Source organism: Betta splendens, chromosome 9 (assembly GCF_900634795.4).
Source record: "Betta splendens chromosome 9, fBetSpl5.4, whole genome shotgun sequence".
Lineage (NCBI taxonomy): Eukaryota > Metazoa > Chordata > Actinopteri > Anabantiformes > Osphronemidae > Betta > Betta splendens.
This window is the reverse complement of record NC_040889.2, coordinates 19,259,839-19,279,683: the sequence shown is the minus strand read 5'-3', so window position 1 is coordinate 19,279,683 and position 19,845 is coordinate 19,259,839. Positions and strand designations below refer to the sequence as shown.

The following is a 19,845-nucleotide window of genomic DNA, read 5'->3' as shown; positions in this document are numbered from 1 at the left end:
TGTCCTGAGGGCTGCAGCCCTGCTGTGCAGGCTGGCAGGCACTTTTGTCATGGTGGCCCTTTTGTTTCACATCAAACAAAAACGCCACAGCTTTGCATACGGCTCCACTAATTTCTGCTAGCGTGCCCCGGCCATTTATCATCGCCGCTCGCCCCTCTCCTCCCCATAACGCGGCCGAGCAGCTCATGACGGTGCAGGATTCTGCGGGCTATAGGAGCCCGTGCACACACACACACACACACATATACAGAGGCACCCACCTGCCGACGCAGACCGACACGCTCACAGACGCACACACAGGAAGCGGCGCTGCTCGCACGCCCAGCAGCTACGAAGAACCTTGAGATGAAAACAAACCTTCTCTTCACCCCCTCCAGAAGCAGTAGACAGGCTCGCACTCGCAGGTTTGCGGGCTGAGACGCACACAGACAACATTAGATAAGGGCGGCTTCAGGAGCCTGTGCGCAGCGACTTCGCAGCCAGGACCATTCCGTCGACGAATTAAAGCGATTTGTGTTTGCACGCTGATAAACTGCGGTGAAGGTTGCACTGGTCCTGGACGAGCGATTCAAATAGGCGTAAACACGGAACCCAGTTCTGCACGGTTTGAAGGAACATGACAACACGTTAAGGTTACAAAAGTTGTGTCTGACTGGGATTTAGATACAGTACAAAGATCAATATCAGTTTTAGGCCTGTAAATCGGCGTCGCCTGACGGGAGCCTCCGACCTCCAGCAGAACAGAACACTGCTTTATTTACATCTGGTCCGGTGGTTGCTGACGAGCTGCTGATCAATGCTCCAAAGAAGCGCTGGAGGTCGTGGGCCCTCAAACAGATGGGTAATAAACAGGAGTATGTTTTGGCTGTCATCACACTCTGCACTTGTGTGCGCTTTCCAGAGGGTGGGAACTGGAAGCAGTACGTGGCCCGCGCCATGTGTTGAGCGGGCCGTTGCCATGCGGGTCATGAGCCGCGGAGGCCACTGCCAGAGCCCGAGTCCTGACAGAGGGCACGGCCGGCAGCGCCGCCGCCCTGGGGGTCAGCGCGACCGGGAACGGGGGTGTTAGTGGCACAGATAAAAAAAAAAAAACCTGACGGAGTAGATTTTAGGAGGGTAAATACAGCAGACAGAGAGGAACGGTGAGGAGTTTTGCAGTGTTTAATGAACAGGAAATGAGACTTCACTCGCATTTCGACTTCTGAATATGATGCTGCCGAAGTAAAGTTGCTCTTTTCGCATCTGCCCATACTTTATACAAACTTTTAATTCAATCGGAGGATGCCGTATCGCCACAACGGAAATTCAATCACTCTCTAAACTCTCAGCCATGTAAAAGTAACTTCTGCGACTCCGACTGATTCACCCTGCAGTGTTTATTCTCTCTCATCCTCCACACGCCAGTATAGCAATGAAGTCCACAAGGAGGGAAGTGATCCTCCATATCTATCTGTCTCACCTCAAGCGTCTCTTCCCACATCTGACACCTAGCCGCACACACACACACACACACACACACACACACACACACACACACACACACACACACACACACACACACACACACACACACACACACACACACACACACACACACACACACACACAACCAAGAGTAAACTAGATATATTCACGACAGACTGAAACAGATGGTACCATACAGAAAGTGAACAGACATCAACAGATATTTTGAAAGCATGTACTGCATGTACAGTATGCAGCGTTCAGAGAGGACACTTAAAATCTGTAATCAGGTTTTTGAAGGGCTGTTCTGGCGACTGGCTGCTTGTCTACTTGGCACCCACACATTTGTGTACTGGGAGACAGATGCATTCTTACATAAGACCTTATATAATGCTGCCCTGTCCTATCCAATAAGAGGGCTCCTTTTTCACTCTGTGAACAGCAAGGTTAGTGTGGGTTAGACAACCCTTCCTCGACACAGCCACCACCAACCACTGCCACTTACACCTCCCCCTTCACTCCTGGCAACAGGCGAAGATGAAAAGACAAGCTGAGCAGAGGGAGAGATGGAGGCAAGACCCTCACTTTGTGTGGCTCCACCGCCTCGGTCCCTTCCTATCTCACTGGCTGAATTTTAATACCATAATACGGACACAGAGGGGAAAATAGAAATATGGGGTTTGAACTAAAATGGCAACTACGAAACAGTGAGATGATGCGGACGGATGGAATGGATTTGTGGATTCTGTAAACCTACAGGATGGCAGACAGTGGGAGAAGGCTAAGAAAAAGGTGGAGGCTGGAGACCGAGTAGCCTCCCCCGGCAGCGTCTCTTTCTCTCCCGCGCTCTCAGTCAAAGGCAGTTAGCCGCTCTTTGATGTATCTATAATTAGTCAGTACACACTGTGAAGTGTTTTAAAAGAAATCAAATTGCAATGAAACACTCGAGCGCTCCAAACAGGGGCCAACATGCTCTGGAGCAAGGGGAGCGAGCAGAAGAAATTAATGGCGGGCCTTTTTGATGTGCTTGATCAGAAATGTATTTATTAACTGCAGAGGGGACTAGTAATTAACCCACAGACAGCTTGTTTTCTCTGGGTCTTCTCATGTGTCAAATGGTTCATCCCGCAAGGCTCCGCTCTCCACTTGCCTGCTCATGCGCACACGCCTCCCATCCCGTCCCGCTGGACCACTTTCTCGTCAATTAAGTAGATGGTGCGCGCGGGTATGTACAGTATGTGTGCGCGCTTATGGGTGAGGGAGCTGAATGTACAGTGGCTGCTCTTAAGCCCGCGTGTATGTTTATTTAGTGCTTCTGTGAAGTGCAGTGGAGAGAAGTTTGGAGTGCAAACAGAGATACTTCATGTGAACGCGGGCGGCTCCTGAACAAAACAATGAAAATCCCTTATTAGCGCGACGGACTTGGACACATGCAGAGACAACTGAAGGATGCTAACAACCCCGAGGACTGCTTCCACAGGTTTGTGTTGGGTGTCAGGTTGGAAGAGGTGAAGCAGTCTTGACACTGATAGACAACTGAAGCGCTCATGGCCTCGAGGGAAACCTGACAATGACATATCCAAAACCCGCCGCCGCTTAAAGTGAACACAAGGATCTTTCAAGTGTCTGTTCTGATGTTATACGCTCCATACTGCATCTGCTATACGCTGTGTATTTACATATGCATGTACTGTACGTGAGTGTTTCACTTGACAAGGACATCACATAAAAGGTAGTTAGAACCTTATTGAGGCCTTACAGAGGGAGAGACTGTGTGTGTGTGTGTGTGTGTGTGTGTGTGTGTGTGTGTGTGTGTGTGTGTGTGTGTGTGTGTGTCACTGAAGGAAACAGACAGACAGACAGAGGGACACAAATAGAGAAAATAGCTAGTCTTCGTCACAGCGAGAAAGCCCAGGAGATTGTGAGGCTGTCACGGACAAAACACTGCATGAATATTTAGCAGCTAAATTAAAATTACAAAATACTAAACTAAAAAAAAAGTGTGGGTGAAAGAAAAAGAAAGAAAATAAAATATTCCTGAAAACACCAGTGGGACAAGTGCCCACCTTTAATCCCCCACTATCCGCATCCTCATTGTGCTGCCTCTCTCCGCCCCTCTCTCCCTTAGCAAAGAGGAGAGATATGTCTCGAATAATATGCGATGTGTTGAATCTAGCAGGGAATTCTTCGGATCAAGAAAGCAGGAGACTGGCAGCGAACTCCAGCTCTCAGATCATAGGATGCAAACACTACTAAGGTGCTGCGTAGTGCCGTCTACTGCAGAAACAGTATTTAAATGAGAGCCCACACAGCGCTGGCATTAGACTACACACCAAACTTATTTTAATTAAACAGCACACGTGTTTCCGCGTGTGATTGAATTAGAAATGCACGACCGCTAAAGGCATTCTGACAAAGTATGCACATGTATAACTCACCTTTACAACCCAGGGTTCTGTTGTTGGGCAACCCTCGTTGTTAAAACACTAACAGAAGGGAGAAGGGTGATCGATACGAGATGCAGACTCCCATAAGGACATCAAAGCAAGCCAAACAGTTGAAAGTAAACCATTAACCTCAGAAGCCTTCACCCAACTTGTGAAAGATGCACTGTAGGCTCATTGTGTACGCTGATAAATCTGGCCAAACTTTTATTTTCATCCTCACCCAGGGTACCATTAATTCCTTCAAATCCACCTCCCTCCCACCCTCTCTCAACCTACCCTGGCTCTCTCTTAAGGCTACATACTGTGCAGCAGGGCTGGTTGCTGTATTGCCACCCTAAAACATTCTAGTGAATGCAGTGCCCATGCCCAAGAAATTAAAAAAAAAAAAACTAAATGCATTTTATTGTTATTGTCAGACTAATACATGTACATAGGTGTGCTTGTATTTTACAGGTGTTAGTGTGTACTGTGTGGATGCAAATTTGCAATTTTAGGCTGTGTAAGACTTGGAAAGATTCCTGAGTAGTGTGTGTCTCAATGCGTCTTCACATCAGTGGGAGGTAGAAAGGATAAGCGGAAAACTCACCAGCTCAACAAAAGACAGGCCTCCATAGCTGTGGGCCACGATGAAGACATTCTTGGCTGCAGCTTTGGACACAAAGTGGTCCCACACGTACAGCACGTGTTCCTCAGAGGAGCCATTTTCCTGCAACACACACACACACACGCACACACACACACACACACACATTAGATCTATAAACCGACCAACAAAAACGCTGTGCACTTGAGTACTTTAACCAACTTTGACCAACGCAGCTGGGAAACTAAAGGGCCCAGACATCGAAGCTGAAGGGTTTGTCACATACGGAAATGCAACGTGAAAGCATCAAAAGTCGCACTGTGAGATCATCAAAAACAGACGAAAAAAAACAACAGCAACTGGTGTGTGCTTCAGGTGATTTCCAAACCACACCTCAGCAGATCAATAAGTCTTGCATATTGCAAATGCCCTAAATGTAAAACTCAATAGGCTGGGTGATGTAACGTTTAAATCTTAATTTGTAACCCATCGCTGAATCAATGGCACATCTATATGCCAGTAAAGGCATAATGGGAAGACACTGGGGGAAGGTCAAAGGAAAGGAACAGCAACAAAAAGGTTATATACACATGTGCATACAAAACATAGACACACCTGATTCCTCTCTCACACACACACACACACACACACACACACACACACACACACACACACACACACACACACACACACACACACACACACACTCATATGCAAGGAGGCACCTTTAATTAACTTCACATGAGCACTTGTAGCCAGGGATGGAAAGAACAACAGTAAAAGTACAGGCGTGAAAAGGCCATCAGTTAATGAACTTGTGACATTGATTCCAGTCTTTGATTTTCTATCAAACTGTCTCTCGCACAACAGAAACCAAGGAGCCGTTCCCGCGCGTGGGCTTCCACCGCACGCGGCGCCTCGAATCCAAGACGACAACCTGCTCGATGCAAACACAAGCATGCAAACAATTAACCTAATTAACATACAGATGTATATAAAAACAATATCTCAAGCTAAACAAACACAGGGTCTACGGAGAATCGCAGCTCATATGTTAATTGAGTGTCAAACCCGTTCCATGTGACTGCAAAACAAATAATTAGAGCTACGAGGTAGAGGAGGACGGAGGAGGTTTCTTCAGAGAGCAGCCTAAATGTGTTTGCGTTTGACTGAGACTCTATATTCTCAGAGAAAGATAATCGCTGGCAGATCCACGCTCGTAAAAGCGGCACTTGACCGAGAAACGTTAAAAATGCGGCTCAGGCTTTCGAGTGGCAGACGATTGGCTGAGACGGTTCGGGTGCGGTCTGACGACGTGTGTGTGTTTGTCCGGAGGTAAATCAACCTGTCCGAGTGTTTGTGTTTACGGGGTGCATTAGCATGAGCGGGCTGTGGTGTCAGCACCCACCTCCGTTGGCGGAGGGTGATGCAAGAGCAGGCAACGGCGCTCTGCCCTCGTGTGCCCACGTGCACGTGGGAGCGCGCGCGCGTGTGTGTGTGTGCGTGTGCACGGAGGCTCGTCTATCTAAGAGCCAGTGACATGAAAGCCCTTTGAAGTCTGTTTCTCTCCTCCGCCGTGTGACCCTTCGCACGAGGCCCAATTCCTTGTCTGCCTCCTTCCTTCACTCCCTCCTTGTCTTCCACCTTCCCTTCCTCCTGGTTCGGCCTCTTCTTGAGCCATCTCTCCGACCCAGTTCACGCTCTGAGCCAGTGGGCGGGTTTGCGACTGGGCACGGGACCCGACACTGGCCGATAACCATTTTCAAAAATCCGTGTTGCTTTTATTAGTATACGATGAATAACACACGGTTGATGTCTTCATGAGCCTCTGTTTTCCGATTCCATATGCAAACACACGCCCGTTGCCTTCACCCTCAGCAGCAGACGACGGAGTGACTGACTACCTAGCATGGCAGTGTAGTGAATTATCTACACAGCATTTGCATATTGTTGCAATTATTTCCTGGGGTTAATTAGCTGCGGTGGAGCACACCGCCCTGTGAGACCAGCTTCCTGTCACTAGCTCTCACACAGTGTCTTAGTCTTATTTATTTATTTTCCATTTTTCCCCACATTGAATGTGTGTGAGTGCGTGCGTGTGTGTGTTTTGTGTGTGCATCTGCCAGCACTGTCAGAATGGCATCCCAACTGCACACCTGTTGCCAGCATCCTTCAGCCATGACTGTCAGGGGACATCTGAGGTTGTGTACTGTTTGTGTGTGTATGTTTACTGAATATATAGTGATCCATACTGTCCCTGTAGAGAATATAAAATACAAATGCGCTCCCCAGACAGCCTCAGGACCAGACAGTCTCCAGATGCTGACAGCTAACTAATATCAAAATAGGAATGGAGATATGGGCAGCACACGCGGCGCCGCGCAGGCAAAACAGAACAAATGTGCATTTACTGTCAGTCACCGTGGAAGAGACTCCTGCAGACGTCTCAAAGCAAATGCTTTAATTACACAGTTTGAGGGAATTCAATGCAGACAAGATGCTTATTAACACGTGTGTCAGTTACATGTGGTCTGTGTGTCAGACTAATGAACCTTTTTTAGCATTGAATTAACAAGAGCTAGCCAGTCAACAGAACGCTGATTATGTGCTCTAAGTTTGTTGCATCACCATTAAATTGCTCGACAACCTGCTACGCAACGCCGTGAATATCTACTCTGATTTTAGTCCATAAGTGGTTCCAACTGTTGAGTGTGTTTGCGTTCCAATTCTCCAGTTTCAAGAATTTGTTCAATTTAGCTCTTTTCCATTACTTACACAATAACAACTTGCGTGCGCACGCACGCACGCTCGCGCACGCACGCAGATGCAAACTCACACATGCTCGCGTTTCTTCAAAAGCCGTCCAGTCCAATACTTACCCTGTGTTTATTCACTGTAATGAGAAGCAGAGGACGGAGAGCGGGGGAGAGGAGTGCGCTGCAGCCAGAATAACAGCCCCAATGCCAACACAAACCTCGCGTCTGACCAACACAGGAAACAATGAATCTAACAACATCAACGCACTTTGACAAACAACCACTTCGGACCTCCGCGCGCCTCCCTTCTGCTCCTCCTCCCCAGTCATCCGTAGCACGCAGGAAGCCGGGGTTTGTAGCCGGGAGACGGCGGGCGGTGTGGACCGGAAGGAATCTAGAGGATAAATGCAGACGCACACTTTTTGCACTCAGAAACCTTTCGACGGGAGCCAGAAGTGTCAGGACAGTGTCACAGGAGACTCAAAAAACTTTATTAGGTTTGGACCTATTTGCCAAGGCAACGCCGGTGGCAGCGATGCTAAGACGTCCACAAGTACTTTGAGGTGTTAGAGTGATGGCATCCGTGGCATCAAAACAAATACGAACGCACATGGCGTGACAATGCTCCTTCCTGCGGAGGAAGAGGTAGGAACAAATGGCTGAGATCGCAGGATCGCTCTTCGTCTCATCGAACGCACAGAAGCTCGGAGCAACAAATGGTTTCTAATCTCTCCATCCCCTCCTGCTCTCAGGCCACACACGGGGCAAACCCACCTGCAGCTCCAGTCATTATACTCTTTAATACGTCCTGATCAGCTCAGAACAGGCTTGTTTTCATTCGGCCTAATGATTAAATATTAAATAAGCAATGTACATAATTACATGTTTGGTTTTACCAAAGAGGTTATTAGCCTGAGTTACAGTACTTTGTGTGCGTGCGTGACTGCGTAATTGTCTCTGTGCACACAATTAAAAACTGGACCTCAACGACACCTGTTTGCAATTGAATTCTAATCAATGTCTGGGACATGGACTCCTTTGCCATTGCTTTTCCCTTTTTCCCTTCCTGCCGTTTTTTTCTCCCTTCCCGTCTTTCACTTTGAACGGCTGAAGTTAGCTAGAAGCTGTCTGGGAGCTGATGGGTCTCCTAGAGCGGGGAAAGAAAAGGTATAGAGCAAATTAGCAGTAGAGATGGGAAAATAATGACTGTGGCATTATGGGTAATTAGCAGGTATAGTACCTATGGAGAGTTGGGAATATAATGATGTGAGAAAGCAACAGAAAAGAGAGAACGAGGTGAAAAATATGTGCAAGACTAACAAGAGGGGGAAAATGCCCCCAGTGTGTGTGTGTATGTGCATGAAAAAGGCCAATGTATGTTTATATGTTGTTAAAATTTGCAATGAGGAAATAAAGTATAAGAAGAGACTGAGAGAGTGTTAGAGAGAAAAGGAAAGAAAGAGCTGGAGGCAGAGGAAGGAGAAAAACTCTGGCGTACATGTCATCCCACGTGCAGATTAGCGTGCTCAGACTGTACACAATAAAACAGCATGACCTTGGCGGGGTCAGGCTTCTCTGACAATATTTGCCAGGGCATTGTTTCAAATCAATAACTCATTAACAAAGTACAAAGGAAGTTGCTGTGGGTTTGTGAGATTCTTTATTAGAAAAGAGCAGCTGCGGGCCAGAAAGGTCATCGCTGTGACATCTCGGCTAGCCTCGCGCCGCCGCCCGGATTGTCAGGTGAAATTACTGCGAGCCATTAATTGACATAAGGCAAAGGAGAGCGGGCAGGCAGACAAGGCGGTGTTTGTTCCAGGATGACCCCGAGGTGCTGCGCGCGTGTGCGTGTCTTTATTCGGGTCGGCCCGTATCCACGACGGGGCCGTGTGCAGAGAGGGAGACGGAGAGGAAGAGGGAGCTCAGTGGGAGGGGGGGCGCGAGGGAGGGCAGGATGTGTTTGATGGTTGACCTGACTAGAAGATTGGGAGCAGGGATGTGGGACCAGCTACGCTGGTTGTGCCCTGAGCAAACACACAAACACGCAGGTATCCAAACACGCACAGATGTCGTGTACTACACAGGAATCCTGACGAACGGCGAACAGTTTCAGCCCAGTTTAGAAGAGGCGCATTATCCACGTTTAAGGAACGACAAAATTCAAAGACAAGATGAATTAGCGCGACACACACACACACACACACACACACACACACACACACACACACACACAGAAGTATACTTGTGCCGTGAACTCACGGAAAAACTGAACTCGGACAGTGCGTACATGCGCACACTGCTCCACTGGTTCCACACACACGCACACGCACACACACACACACACACACACACACACACACACACACACACACACACACACACACACACACACACAATTACAAAGATGGCATCCGGCCAATTTGTTCTCGGCAGCAAGCAGGTGAGCTGCCCTGTAGACCCGGTCATTGACTTTTCCTCTGACCAAGTTCAGAGGTTAATCAAGTCCCTACCTGTCCTTGGAAATGCTGAGCCTCACTTCTTGGCATGACCACAAGTGAAAGGTCAAATCAGCCCTGTCTGTATAATTGCTCGTGGGCCACCGACGGGGGCAAAGGGGTGAAGGTGACGCGGAGCCGAAGCCGAGTCCTATAGAAAAACACCGCGGCGACATGTCATGTTTTAACGCTCAGGAGCACCGCGCGTGTGTACATACTGTACACGCTCGCACATGAGAGGATTCTCTGGACTTCTGCAGCGGCGTGAACACGGCGGGATCAGCTAAACACAGACCAGGACGAGGATCTCAGCGGGACCCTGTGGACGGCTGCAGACGGGAATGATGGGCTCCTTCCTTTAGGAAACACACTCTACTCAGACAGTGAGTATGAGACAGGTTAAAACCAAGCTGAAAACCAACAACAAAATCTGAAGTAGAGACACAAAAACCAGCAGCTACAACTCAACCGACTCATGTCAGCATAATTAAACAACACCCTGAGTGGAGGCGCTAACGCTGCACACCTTCAATATCCTTCCTCTATTTTGCCAAGTGAATAAGTGCAGCCGAAGCAAAGCGATGCCATAATGAAAGCATCCAGTGTCCGACGGCCTCGCTCGCACAGATCGCTCATTCTTGAAGTTGCACTCAAGCTGAACGCGGTGGGAGGAAAAGAACAGAGGGAAAAGCCTAAAATCTGCTACTTCAAAATGCCATTGGAGCGAGGGTCTCTCGCTTCGTCTCTCTGAACGTTTAAGGGACGCGCGACGTAAGATGGTTAAAGGAAAAAGCATAAAAATGAGGAATAAAAGTATTTCAGTCATTTATAAAAATAAGTGGTGCTTTAAAAATAAGGGAAGGCAACGGTTTTGTCCCTTTGCTCTTTTTTCCCCTACTTCTTTCCAGGGTTCTGCTGGCCTAATCCCAGCCAGCCAGCCTTGGGTGAACCCTTTGGAAGCTTCTTAAGCCCATGAATGTGCCTTTTGTTCCTGCCATTCCTCCGCTTGGCTGACAGAAAATAGCTAACTGGATTACTGCTAAATTTCAGAGTAACGTGAACTCCCAAACTTCTATATGGCAAAGTGCTAAAACCCCCCCCCCACCACCACCACTATCCTCATCAGCATCCCTCCGATCAGACTTTTCATCCTTCCATCCCTCCCTCTGTCCTCTCTCTTTCCCGCTCCCTCCTCCACCAGCGTCCCCCCCAAACATGGCCCAGTGGTGTGTGATCTGAAGAACGGCGGAGGAGAGGGATTAGATAAGGTTGAGAGGTTGCACACTATGAACCCAGGGCTAAAAAGTAAGAATCCTAAAAGCAGTTAAGAGCTTATTAATGTGTCTAAGGAAGCGTATTAATCAACTCAACTCTATCAGGGGGCTGTGTGTGTGTGTGTGTGTGTGTGTGTGTGTGTGTGTGTGTGTGTGTGTGTGTGTGTGTGTGTGTGTGTGTGTGTGTGTGTAATTCAGTGTAGGAAAAAACAAGCATCCAATACAAATTTATGACTGTATTGTACAAAGAAGGATGAGAGCGTTAATTCGGGCTCAGGGAATCTTTTACGATGTTGAATTTCATTCTAATATAGGGAGAAGTATATGATAGAGTGTGTATGTGAATGACTGCACGCAGGTGGTCTGGCAGCTCAGCGGGAGGTAGAGAGTGAGGTGTGGGAATAAAATGTTTGTGTGTAGGTGCTGTTAAATATGAAAATGGCCCTGCTAAAGAGGTTTGAGTTGATCCTCCACCCAGCCTGAGGTAATGAAAAAGATGCACACGCACGCACGCACGCACGCACGCACGCACACACACACACACACACACACACACACACACACACACACTAACCAAACCCTCCTTCCCTCTTCTTTTGGCACCTTTGCACATCTGCATGCGAGGAGTGAGGAGTTAAGCAGTGTAGCAGGAGGCGTCACAGGCGTGGTTGCACAGAGCAACACTCTGCTGACTTATGGACCAGGGGTCAAAATGAAAGGCGCACAAACACAGAACCATTGCGTTTGCTCATTAATCTTCATCCACATTCTCTCAGCCTCTGCATGTAAGGACTCAGTGTTTCTTCTGTGATGGTTAATGAGCATAATTTTAGAAGTCGCTCCTCTGAAAAAAGAGTTTTATGCAACTCTTTTGTGTTTAGAAATGGTTTAGTGCCAAATGCATGGCTATACTGTAAACACAGCTTTAATTTAACACAAAACAAAGTGATGACCTCACACAACACTGGCCTGGCCACCCATTATTATAGACACATCATTTTGCCTGCCCTGACTTACATCACATCAAGCTATAGAAAGAGTTTGAAGACACGGAGTCTGTCTGCACATGCACGCACGCACGCACGCACGCACTCACACACACACACACACACACACACACACACACACACACACACACACACACACACACACACACACACACACACACACACTTAGGGAAGGAAAGAGAATCTCGCGATGGGGATGTGAGCATCACTGCATTTTCACAAACATAAAAACAGTATTGCGCTGCAAATAATATGTTGAATTTGCCCTAATAAGAGTATACCCATGCGTTTAAAGAAGTGACTGCACTGTAGCTAATTAGCCCTTATTAGAGAGTGTATAGGTACTGCCGGGGGGAGGGGGGGGGGCTGCACTGACAGCTCAAACGCAGCCCTACAGTAACTCCTGTCACACGCCAGAGACCAACGTCTTTACGCACACGCGCACACACTCAGATGTACAAGCATTACTGCGATGCTAATGCCATCAACCTAAGTAAGACGCCGTTAATCGATGGGAACATTCTTCTCATATCAATCACAAAAAGCCTCCCTTGTTATGCACCTCCTTTTGTTTCAGTCTCACTGATCCAAACCATTGAAGAAACTCAATACTTGTTTTTCAAATTATGAATTTTGTTATCAAAGGGTGAAACTGCAAGACGTCCATCAAAAGGACAACATTGTTTGTATTTCTCATCGCTCTGGACGTAATTATTTTCACAGTAAAGCTAGATTTATGCAAAGGGTCACTTCCTTTGTTTGGCCATGAGGTAAACTGGGGGAGCTAGTTGCCTGGAGCCAGGTGTGTGTGTGTGTGTGTGTGTGTGTGTGTGTGTGTGTGTGTGTGTGTGTGTGTGTGTGTGTGCACGTATGCGTGTGTGTGTGTGTGTGTGTGTACGGTCAGTGCCGCATGATAAAAATGTTGCCGTGTGTTTGCAGAGTATGTGTTAGGGAGATAATAATCCCAGCGGTCAACAAGAGTGAAGGGCCAAAGCTGCACTGACCAGCCCACCATGTGAGAGCGAGAGAGCGAGAGAGCGAGAGAGCGAGAGAGCGAGAGAGGGAGGTAGCCATGTGGTTAACACTTGCTCACTGAAAGGCGACTGGAGCCCGGCCAACCTCTTCACACACAGGCTGACCACACAAGAGCCTCTCTTTCTCCCTCTGCCTCCTTCGTCCCTCGTTACCTAACGTTTCCTTCCATCTCTCCCTCGCCCAGCCACCTCCCACCCTCTCTCTCCCCGCACCTCCTTGCCTCCTTTGTCACTTCCAAACTTGCCCAAAAATTCCTCCCTCCCATTTTCTCACCTAAGTCTCTCCTCCTGCCTCCTCCCACGACCCTAAACTGTCACTCCGTCCACCTCCCCCATCGTGTCTGCGTTTGATGAACATCCTTCTGTCCCTCGGCTCTGGCTCTTCAAGCACTTCCTGTCTGCCTCCCTTCCCCGACTCTCCTCCCTCCCTGCATTTTCTCCACGCGCTCCCTCCCTCTGCTGCTCACCCGTACAGGAATCCGTTCGGTCTCCGTCTCCTTCTGCGGGTTACGGTACTTCTCGTAAAACTCCCTCTTCTTTTTGCCCTCTTTATCGTCCTTGCGTTCCCTCTTCTCCGCGGGTTCGTCCGAAGCTTCATTAGGAGAGGTTGTGGGAGTGGACAGGGCTCGCTTCTCCACCTCCAGGTAGTTCTCATTGGGGTTGAGCACCATCACGCCATAGCCCTCCTGAAAGAGAAGAAATGATTCACTGATGTTATTATACAAATTTAATTTAACCAGGTTAGTAAAATAGAGCTGCAAAATCTCAATTCAATACATATTCAGTTCATTTGTTAAAGATGAGATAAGACTGAAACAAAGAGGCCGAAAGGAAGGTGCGTCACTGCGGGGACAAGCGAGAGGTAACCGGGGGATTGGAATTCAGCCACAGTGGTTTTTTTTAGTGAGTAGCATTTAGTGACTCCAAAGGCCAAGTACCCACGACCCATTTCACCACCACTCAGCAAAAAATAAAATCACCTTTCACTGAAACAAGAGTGATTTTAAATTAAGCTAAAATGCATAAAGAGACCATTTGAATGAACACTGTTAATAATCAGTAATCTATTTCTAAATGCCACAAATGAAGCTGGAGTTGAAAACAAAGGCTGTAGCACCAGAAAGGAAGCGTGCAGCACAGGAAGTCTTCCCGTAGCCTTTAGTGACTTTAACTTTGGTGCCATTTTAATTAACTGTGTTTATTGTCCCAAGCGCTCTGAAGAAACTAACGCAGGAAACGGATGGATTCCTGTTTCACTTTGGTTGTGAATAAACACACGCGCGCGCGCGCACACACCCCAAAACATGCGCTTGTGGGAGAAAAAACACACACACACACACACACACACACACACACACACACACACGGACAAACGCACAAAAGACACAAAGGAGGAGCACTGGAGTTATCGCTGACGACAAACAGACCTTTAGTTGGTGAGAGGGAGTCTGAAGCAGCATCGTTCAGCTTCCTCTGTAAAACGCCAGCGCAGACACACACACACACACACACACACACACACACACACACACACACACACACACACACACACACACACACACGGTCAAGGCAGCACGTCTTCCCAGCCTTAAGAAGTGTTAACACAATGTGCTCATCTTCTGTTGACACAGCATGTGTGTGCGTGTCCCTCCTGTGCCCATCAGCATCAAACCTGCCACACACCCCTTCTCTTAGCACCTGCCGTGTGTTGACAACGGCAGAATGACACCGTCTCACTTATTCTGATTATAAAATTAGTCTAATTCTCACTTCCTTTCGGATTCAGACATGATTTTCTATAGCTTGCTGGACATATGTGTAACTTAAGATATATTAATACAATAAATACAAATATACCTAATTAATGAAAGACCTGTGAGTAAAGTCCTAAACTATACTTGATCAAACAATTTTTTGTTATTATTATTCAGTATTCCATATTAAAACTGAATATTCAATAAATAAATTATAAATAATCATCTTTAAACCTTGGGACGTTTCTGCTACACATTGGAAGAGGATTTTTTTTTCCATGTCGTAATCTATCAAGAGATGCCTAATAATTAACCCATGTGTCCACAGAACAGTGTGAGAATGAAAGAAGGGGGAACTACGAGGGCTCAACGCCGTTTTCAGCCATCGACATCAAATGGACGCAAACAGAACGTTCCAGAATGAAGAGAACTAGCAGATAGGCGGAATAAAGCAGAGCGGCTGAACTGAAGAGAGGACAGAAGAGAGCGACGAGGGAATGAGTTCAAGCTGGAGAGATTCACAGATGATAAGACAAAGAGCGACGATAAGGGACGCGGGGACGGATCCACACCAGCTTTGTGCCACTGCCCACTGGTGGCAGCTTGAGAAAACAACTGACCGGATCAGTCTGTGGAGACGTCGCTGGATTCAAAACTGATGCAACGTTCGAGTCAGAGCCGCCGAGTGAAGCACGTTTAAAAACGACAACTAAACACTCGAGTCGTGGCATCCCCCCGCGTCGCCAACAGTTAATGCTGCCGCTCTCGGGTCCACGTGTTCTGCAGCTCACCCTCGGCGGCCTACGGCCATGTTAAGTCGCCAGCAGCCTCAGCCTGAGCCCAGCTGGCCGGCTTTAGGGCATGCTAACGCTAACCCCTCACCTTCAGCATCCTCCAGCCCGCCCCGCAGCACGCGCACCTACGCCATCGGGCGCTAACCTTCTCAGCCGCCCAGTCACCCAGAAGGACATCGCTGTGAGGCCAAGCGGGGACGCCGGCGCGCTGGGTTCACGGCTTTGTCGGAAACCTCCGCGTGTTCGAGCACTAAGAGGTCTGTTGGTGTCAGGGCCGGGCTGCTCCTTCTGTCCGGTCACTTCCTCTTCTCATTGTTCCCTCCATCAAGCAAATAGCGAACGAGTCCGGGCCTGGTGCAGAGAGCACGGCGAAGGCAGCGGGAACAGGCCCTCACAATTAAGCGGAATTCAAATTAAATAGGACTTTTTTTTTAAAAAATGAATCTTTTATTTTACAGAATTAGGTTAAATATTACACTTTACAATTGGGAATTGGTCTCTTCAACGTATCCAAACCAAACACTAGACATTTAAATCAGCCGCCGCTTTCTAAATCCCACGGAACTAATTTCTCCCACAGAGCTAATCAGCCTAGTTAGTGACAGCTAAATCTCGGGTAGAGTCGGGCGGTTCTGTCTCGCTCGCACACACTGGACACACCTGCTAAATCTGATCTTTGTGTTGTGATGTGCCGTCTTACACAGGCGCACAACTCGCGAAACCCTGGGTCACCCCGCTTTTTATGTCACTAAATCTGTCCCTCACACACTGCACAGTGGGTCACGCCGCCTTTTGTCCTACACACACACACACACACGCGTTCTGGAATAAAACAGACTCGCACGATCCTCCGGCGTTGGGTCAGCGTGGTCTTTCTGCGGCTGTATGCAGGCTCAGTCTCTTCCCATGCCCCCGTGGGTGCCCCTGTGCCACAGCCACACTGGGTCCCTGCCCCGGGGCCAGCGGTCAAGAGGGTCGCCCCGACCCCCGTCACCCCGCTCTGGACGCTCCTTAGTGCTCCTTTGTCGGCCTGTCCCGCACCAGATAGCACAACAAAGGCTGCCGCTGCTACGGAAACCGGCGCTCGTCTCATCATCCAGATGAAACCCTTCGTCTGCGATCGCCGCGTCTCCTCGCGGGTTATGGAGTTATTTATTAAAAACCCGTGCCCAGTGTCATCAGCATATACGTAATGAACTGCAAATATACTGTATTACTTTAAATTATTTTGCCAGAACCGAAGCCAGCGCTGCCCACTTGATGGTCAAATTGGACGCTGCGTGTCCACTAGACCTTTGATGGCAACAGATCGGTATTCTCCCCTCCAGCCGCATTATTCAGAGAGAGAATAGTGCGTGCGTGTGTGTGTGTGTGTGTGTGTGTGTGTGTGTGTGTGTGTGTGTGTGTCCACGTGCGGCGCGGTGCAAGTGTGACAGTAAATAAGATGTCCCTTTAAGACAGCAGCACCTCTATTTTTCTAGTGGCGTTGTAATGAAATGAAATGTGTCTAATGTGCAGGAGCAGGGAGCGAGGCGGCCGGAGTGAGAGGGTGTTTCATCTGTGCCTGTGGAGCTCAGCGCGGCTTTGATGTGAGAGCTCTCATGCAGCGAGCGGGGCTTCGGGCACAGGGAGAAGGACAGCACTTGACAGGTACAAAGCGCGGCTGATGGCGGAGCGCGGGTGCACGCGGCGCGGCCGGTGCCCGGGTCCAAGGCGGCGGCGTGCGGCCGCGGTGCCAGACAGGTGCGTCGCGGTGGAGGCGGACCCCCGGCGCCGTCTGCAGGCGTCCGCGCGGGTCCGCTCCTGGGACGAGGACGAGGACGAGCGGCGCTCCCTTTCTGCCGGCAGCCTCCCGCGCCCGCGCTGCGCCGGCGCCGCCGCTGATTCGCCGGCCGGGCCTGACTGACGGGAGGGAAGGGGTCGCCCGGCGACGCGGGACCCAATGAGACGCGGGGAGAGGGGAGGGACGGCTGCGGGCTACGGTTCGGTGTGGGAGCTCGGGCAGGCACAATGGCTGACTGAGAAGAAAGGCCAAGTTGGGAAATAAGCATGAGCGCCGCAGCTTCTTTGCGTCTCGTTACCAGTGGCTCCAGCGACACGCCAATCATCATCATCTAATATCGCCCCATTATTACATATAGGATTACGTATAGGAAGGAGGAAGATGGAAAATAAGGTTGTTCCTAAAGTGTACAGATGCTGAGAAGGAAGATAAATACTGTAATAACAAATACGCTCCCTCTCCGTCAGGGCCTCCCTGCTGTGTGACCTTGTCTGTCTCCGTCTCTACGTGGGCTTTTTTTTTTTTTTTTTTTTTTTTTTATAAGCATACGGGGCCCCTTTATCCACCCGATCCCCCTCTTTTCTCCCGTCCCCTGTCCTCCTCCACTCCCCCTCTCCCCTCCCCGAGGCTGCGATACCACACAGATCGCACAGTACTGTCAGATTAAGTCACGGTGCCCCCTTTCTCATTTTAACACAGCACCAGTCTGAGACCCCCCGTACCCGGCAAACACGCGACCGCGCTTCCGTGAGAGCTGAAGTGTGGGAGACTACTTACTGTACCGCGGGGGCTATGAAAAGACGTGTGGATCTTAGGGCTGATGTGAGAGGGGATGAGACGGAATTGTCATCAGCCTGTCAGCACAAAATCAATCATCCCCTTGATAACCAGAAATACCCAGGGGGCCGTGCGAGCGCTGGCGAAGAGATGTTACTATACATAAAGTAACTGTTTGTTGAAGTAAGACAGAAAACATCAAGATCAATTAAAAAAAGGATTAGAGCGCCTACAGTAAACCTACAGTATGTGTTACAACTCATTCTTACATGTTCTATTTATTTCTTTCCTTTTTGGAACTCCTGCTCACTCCTCATCCTCGCGCGCTGCGTCCTCGTCTCACATCACATCTGCCCCGTGACTTAATTTTGAACAAATCGCCGTCCGTGTGGGCTTCTCCCCTCATAAAGACTACATATTTAATTAAGTTCTCCATATTCAACTTTTCACTCCGAGTTCAAAGACTATTCACTCTTTGCTTCTGTTAATTTAGTCGTACACTAATTTGGTCAAAGCAAATCAGACTCTGTGGTAATGACTTATCTTTTTTTCTTGATCTTAATGAGCACAAATAGTTTCGGTCAGAATAAGAGGCTAACCTTTAGAGCTAGTCAAGTAGTTGTGTTTTTAACCTTGGCATGGATGCCTGGGCTCATTTGGATATTGTTTATATACACAGCTGAATATTTATAAATGAGTTCAAAGTGGAGCAGTGGGGTGGAGGAAGTGGAGAGAATAGCACAGCTTCTGATCCCTGATGCCTCAGCTTCTTTTCATGCTCCCATTTACATTTCTTTCTCCCCGTTTCATTTCTATTTCTCTCTTCCTGTCTTGCTCCTCCCGACCTGTCTATTTTCAGCACCTTAGCGAAAAGGGTAGACATAAAGACACTCACACAGGCTCCTCCCGAGTAACTCACTCAGCGCGACGCCAAAGCCAGTTTATGTGTCACTTATTTTTCATACTCCGCGTCTGTGGATCTGTGAAGTTGCTCAGCCGCTATTGGTGCTCGGCGCTTGATCACGCAGGCCCGGCGTCTGGACGGACACCGGCGCACACATGCACACACGCACACACACACGCGCGGGCGCGCTTCATCTGCTCGCAGCACGACGCGCGCAGAGGGAGGTGCAGGGCAGGGGGTGGGGGTTGCTGGAATGGGGGTGGATGTAGCATTAATCACCGTCCAGGTGGAAATTGTCAGAGCTATTGATTGTGCAAGTAAATGTTACACAAGTCATTTGTCAACTTTTTTTTTTTTTTGCATAAGACCTGCGTGTCATTCGCAAAGGCAACTGTGAAAGTAAACACGCCGGCAATAAGATGTTGGAGGCCTCTTATCGCAACTGAAGGTTTTGGAAGAAATCTTGAATTATATCTTTTTTAAAAAAAAACAACACAAACATTATATACACACACACACACAGGTACAGTAGATATGCAATTATACGAGGTGGAATACTGAGAGACTGTCAGTAACGTCAAATCGGTTGCATTATAAATAAACATTTCCACTACGCTTTAATATTAAAGTACCCAGCATGTGCTTGCCAGCTACACAGCAGAAGAAATACTGTAAGCAGGAAGGGTTCCCAGCCCGCAGAGGCAAAGCTATGGGGAAATAAATACAGGAAGCTTATTCTGATGCCGTTAGCATTTTGATTTATACATTCTATA

The 19,845-nt window shown here is 48.5% G+C and overlaps 1 protein-coding gene across 9 annotated transcripts in view; it reads right to left on the bottom strand.

Moving 5' to 3' along the window:
- The window catches only part of fam172a (family with sequence similarity 172 member A), a 116,843-nt gene that overhangs the window by 58,559 nt on the left and 38,439 nt on the right, over window positions 1–19,845 (bottom strand). For 5 of the 9 annotated variants that reach the window (XR_008695526.1, XR_008695524.1, XR_008695527.1 and 2 more), the window contains 3 exons: window positions 13,528–13,746; window positions 4,498–4,617; window positions 3,903–3,950 (listed from right to left, as the gene is read on the bottom strand). Coding sequence is in view for 3 of the 9 variants with exons in the window: in XM_055511242.1 (XP_055367217.1) it covers window positions 3,903–3,950; window positions 4,498–4,617; window positions 13,528–13,746 (387 nt within the window). In the remaining 6 variants the exon portion in view is untranslated. The remainder of the gene's footprint in view (window positions 1–3,902; window positions 3,951–4,497; window positions 4,618–13,527; window positions 13,747–19,845) is intronic. The other 4 variants (XR_008695528.1, XR_008695529.1, XM_055511243.1 and 1 more) reach the window with 1 other exon arrangement.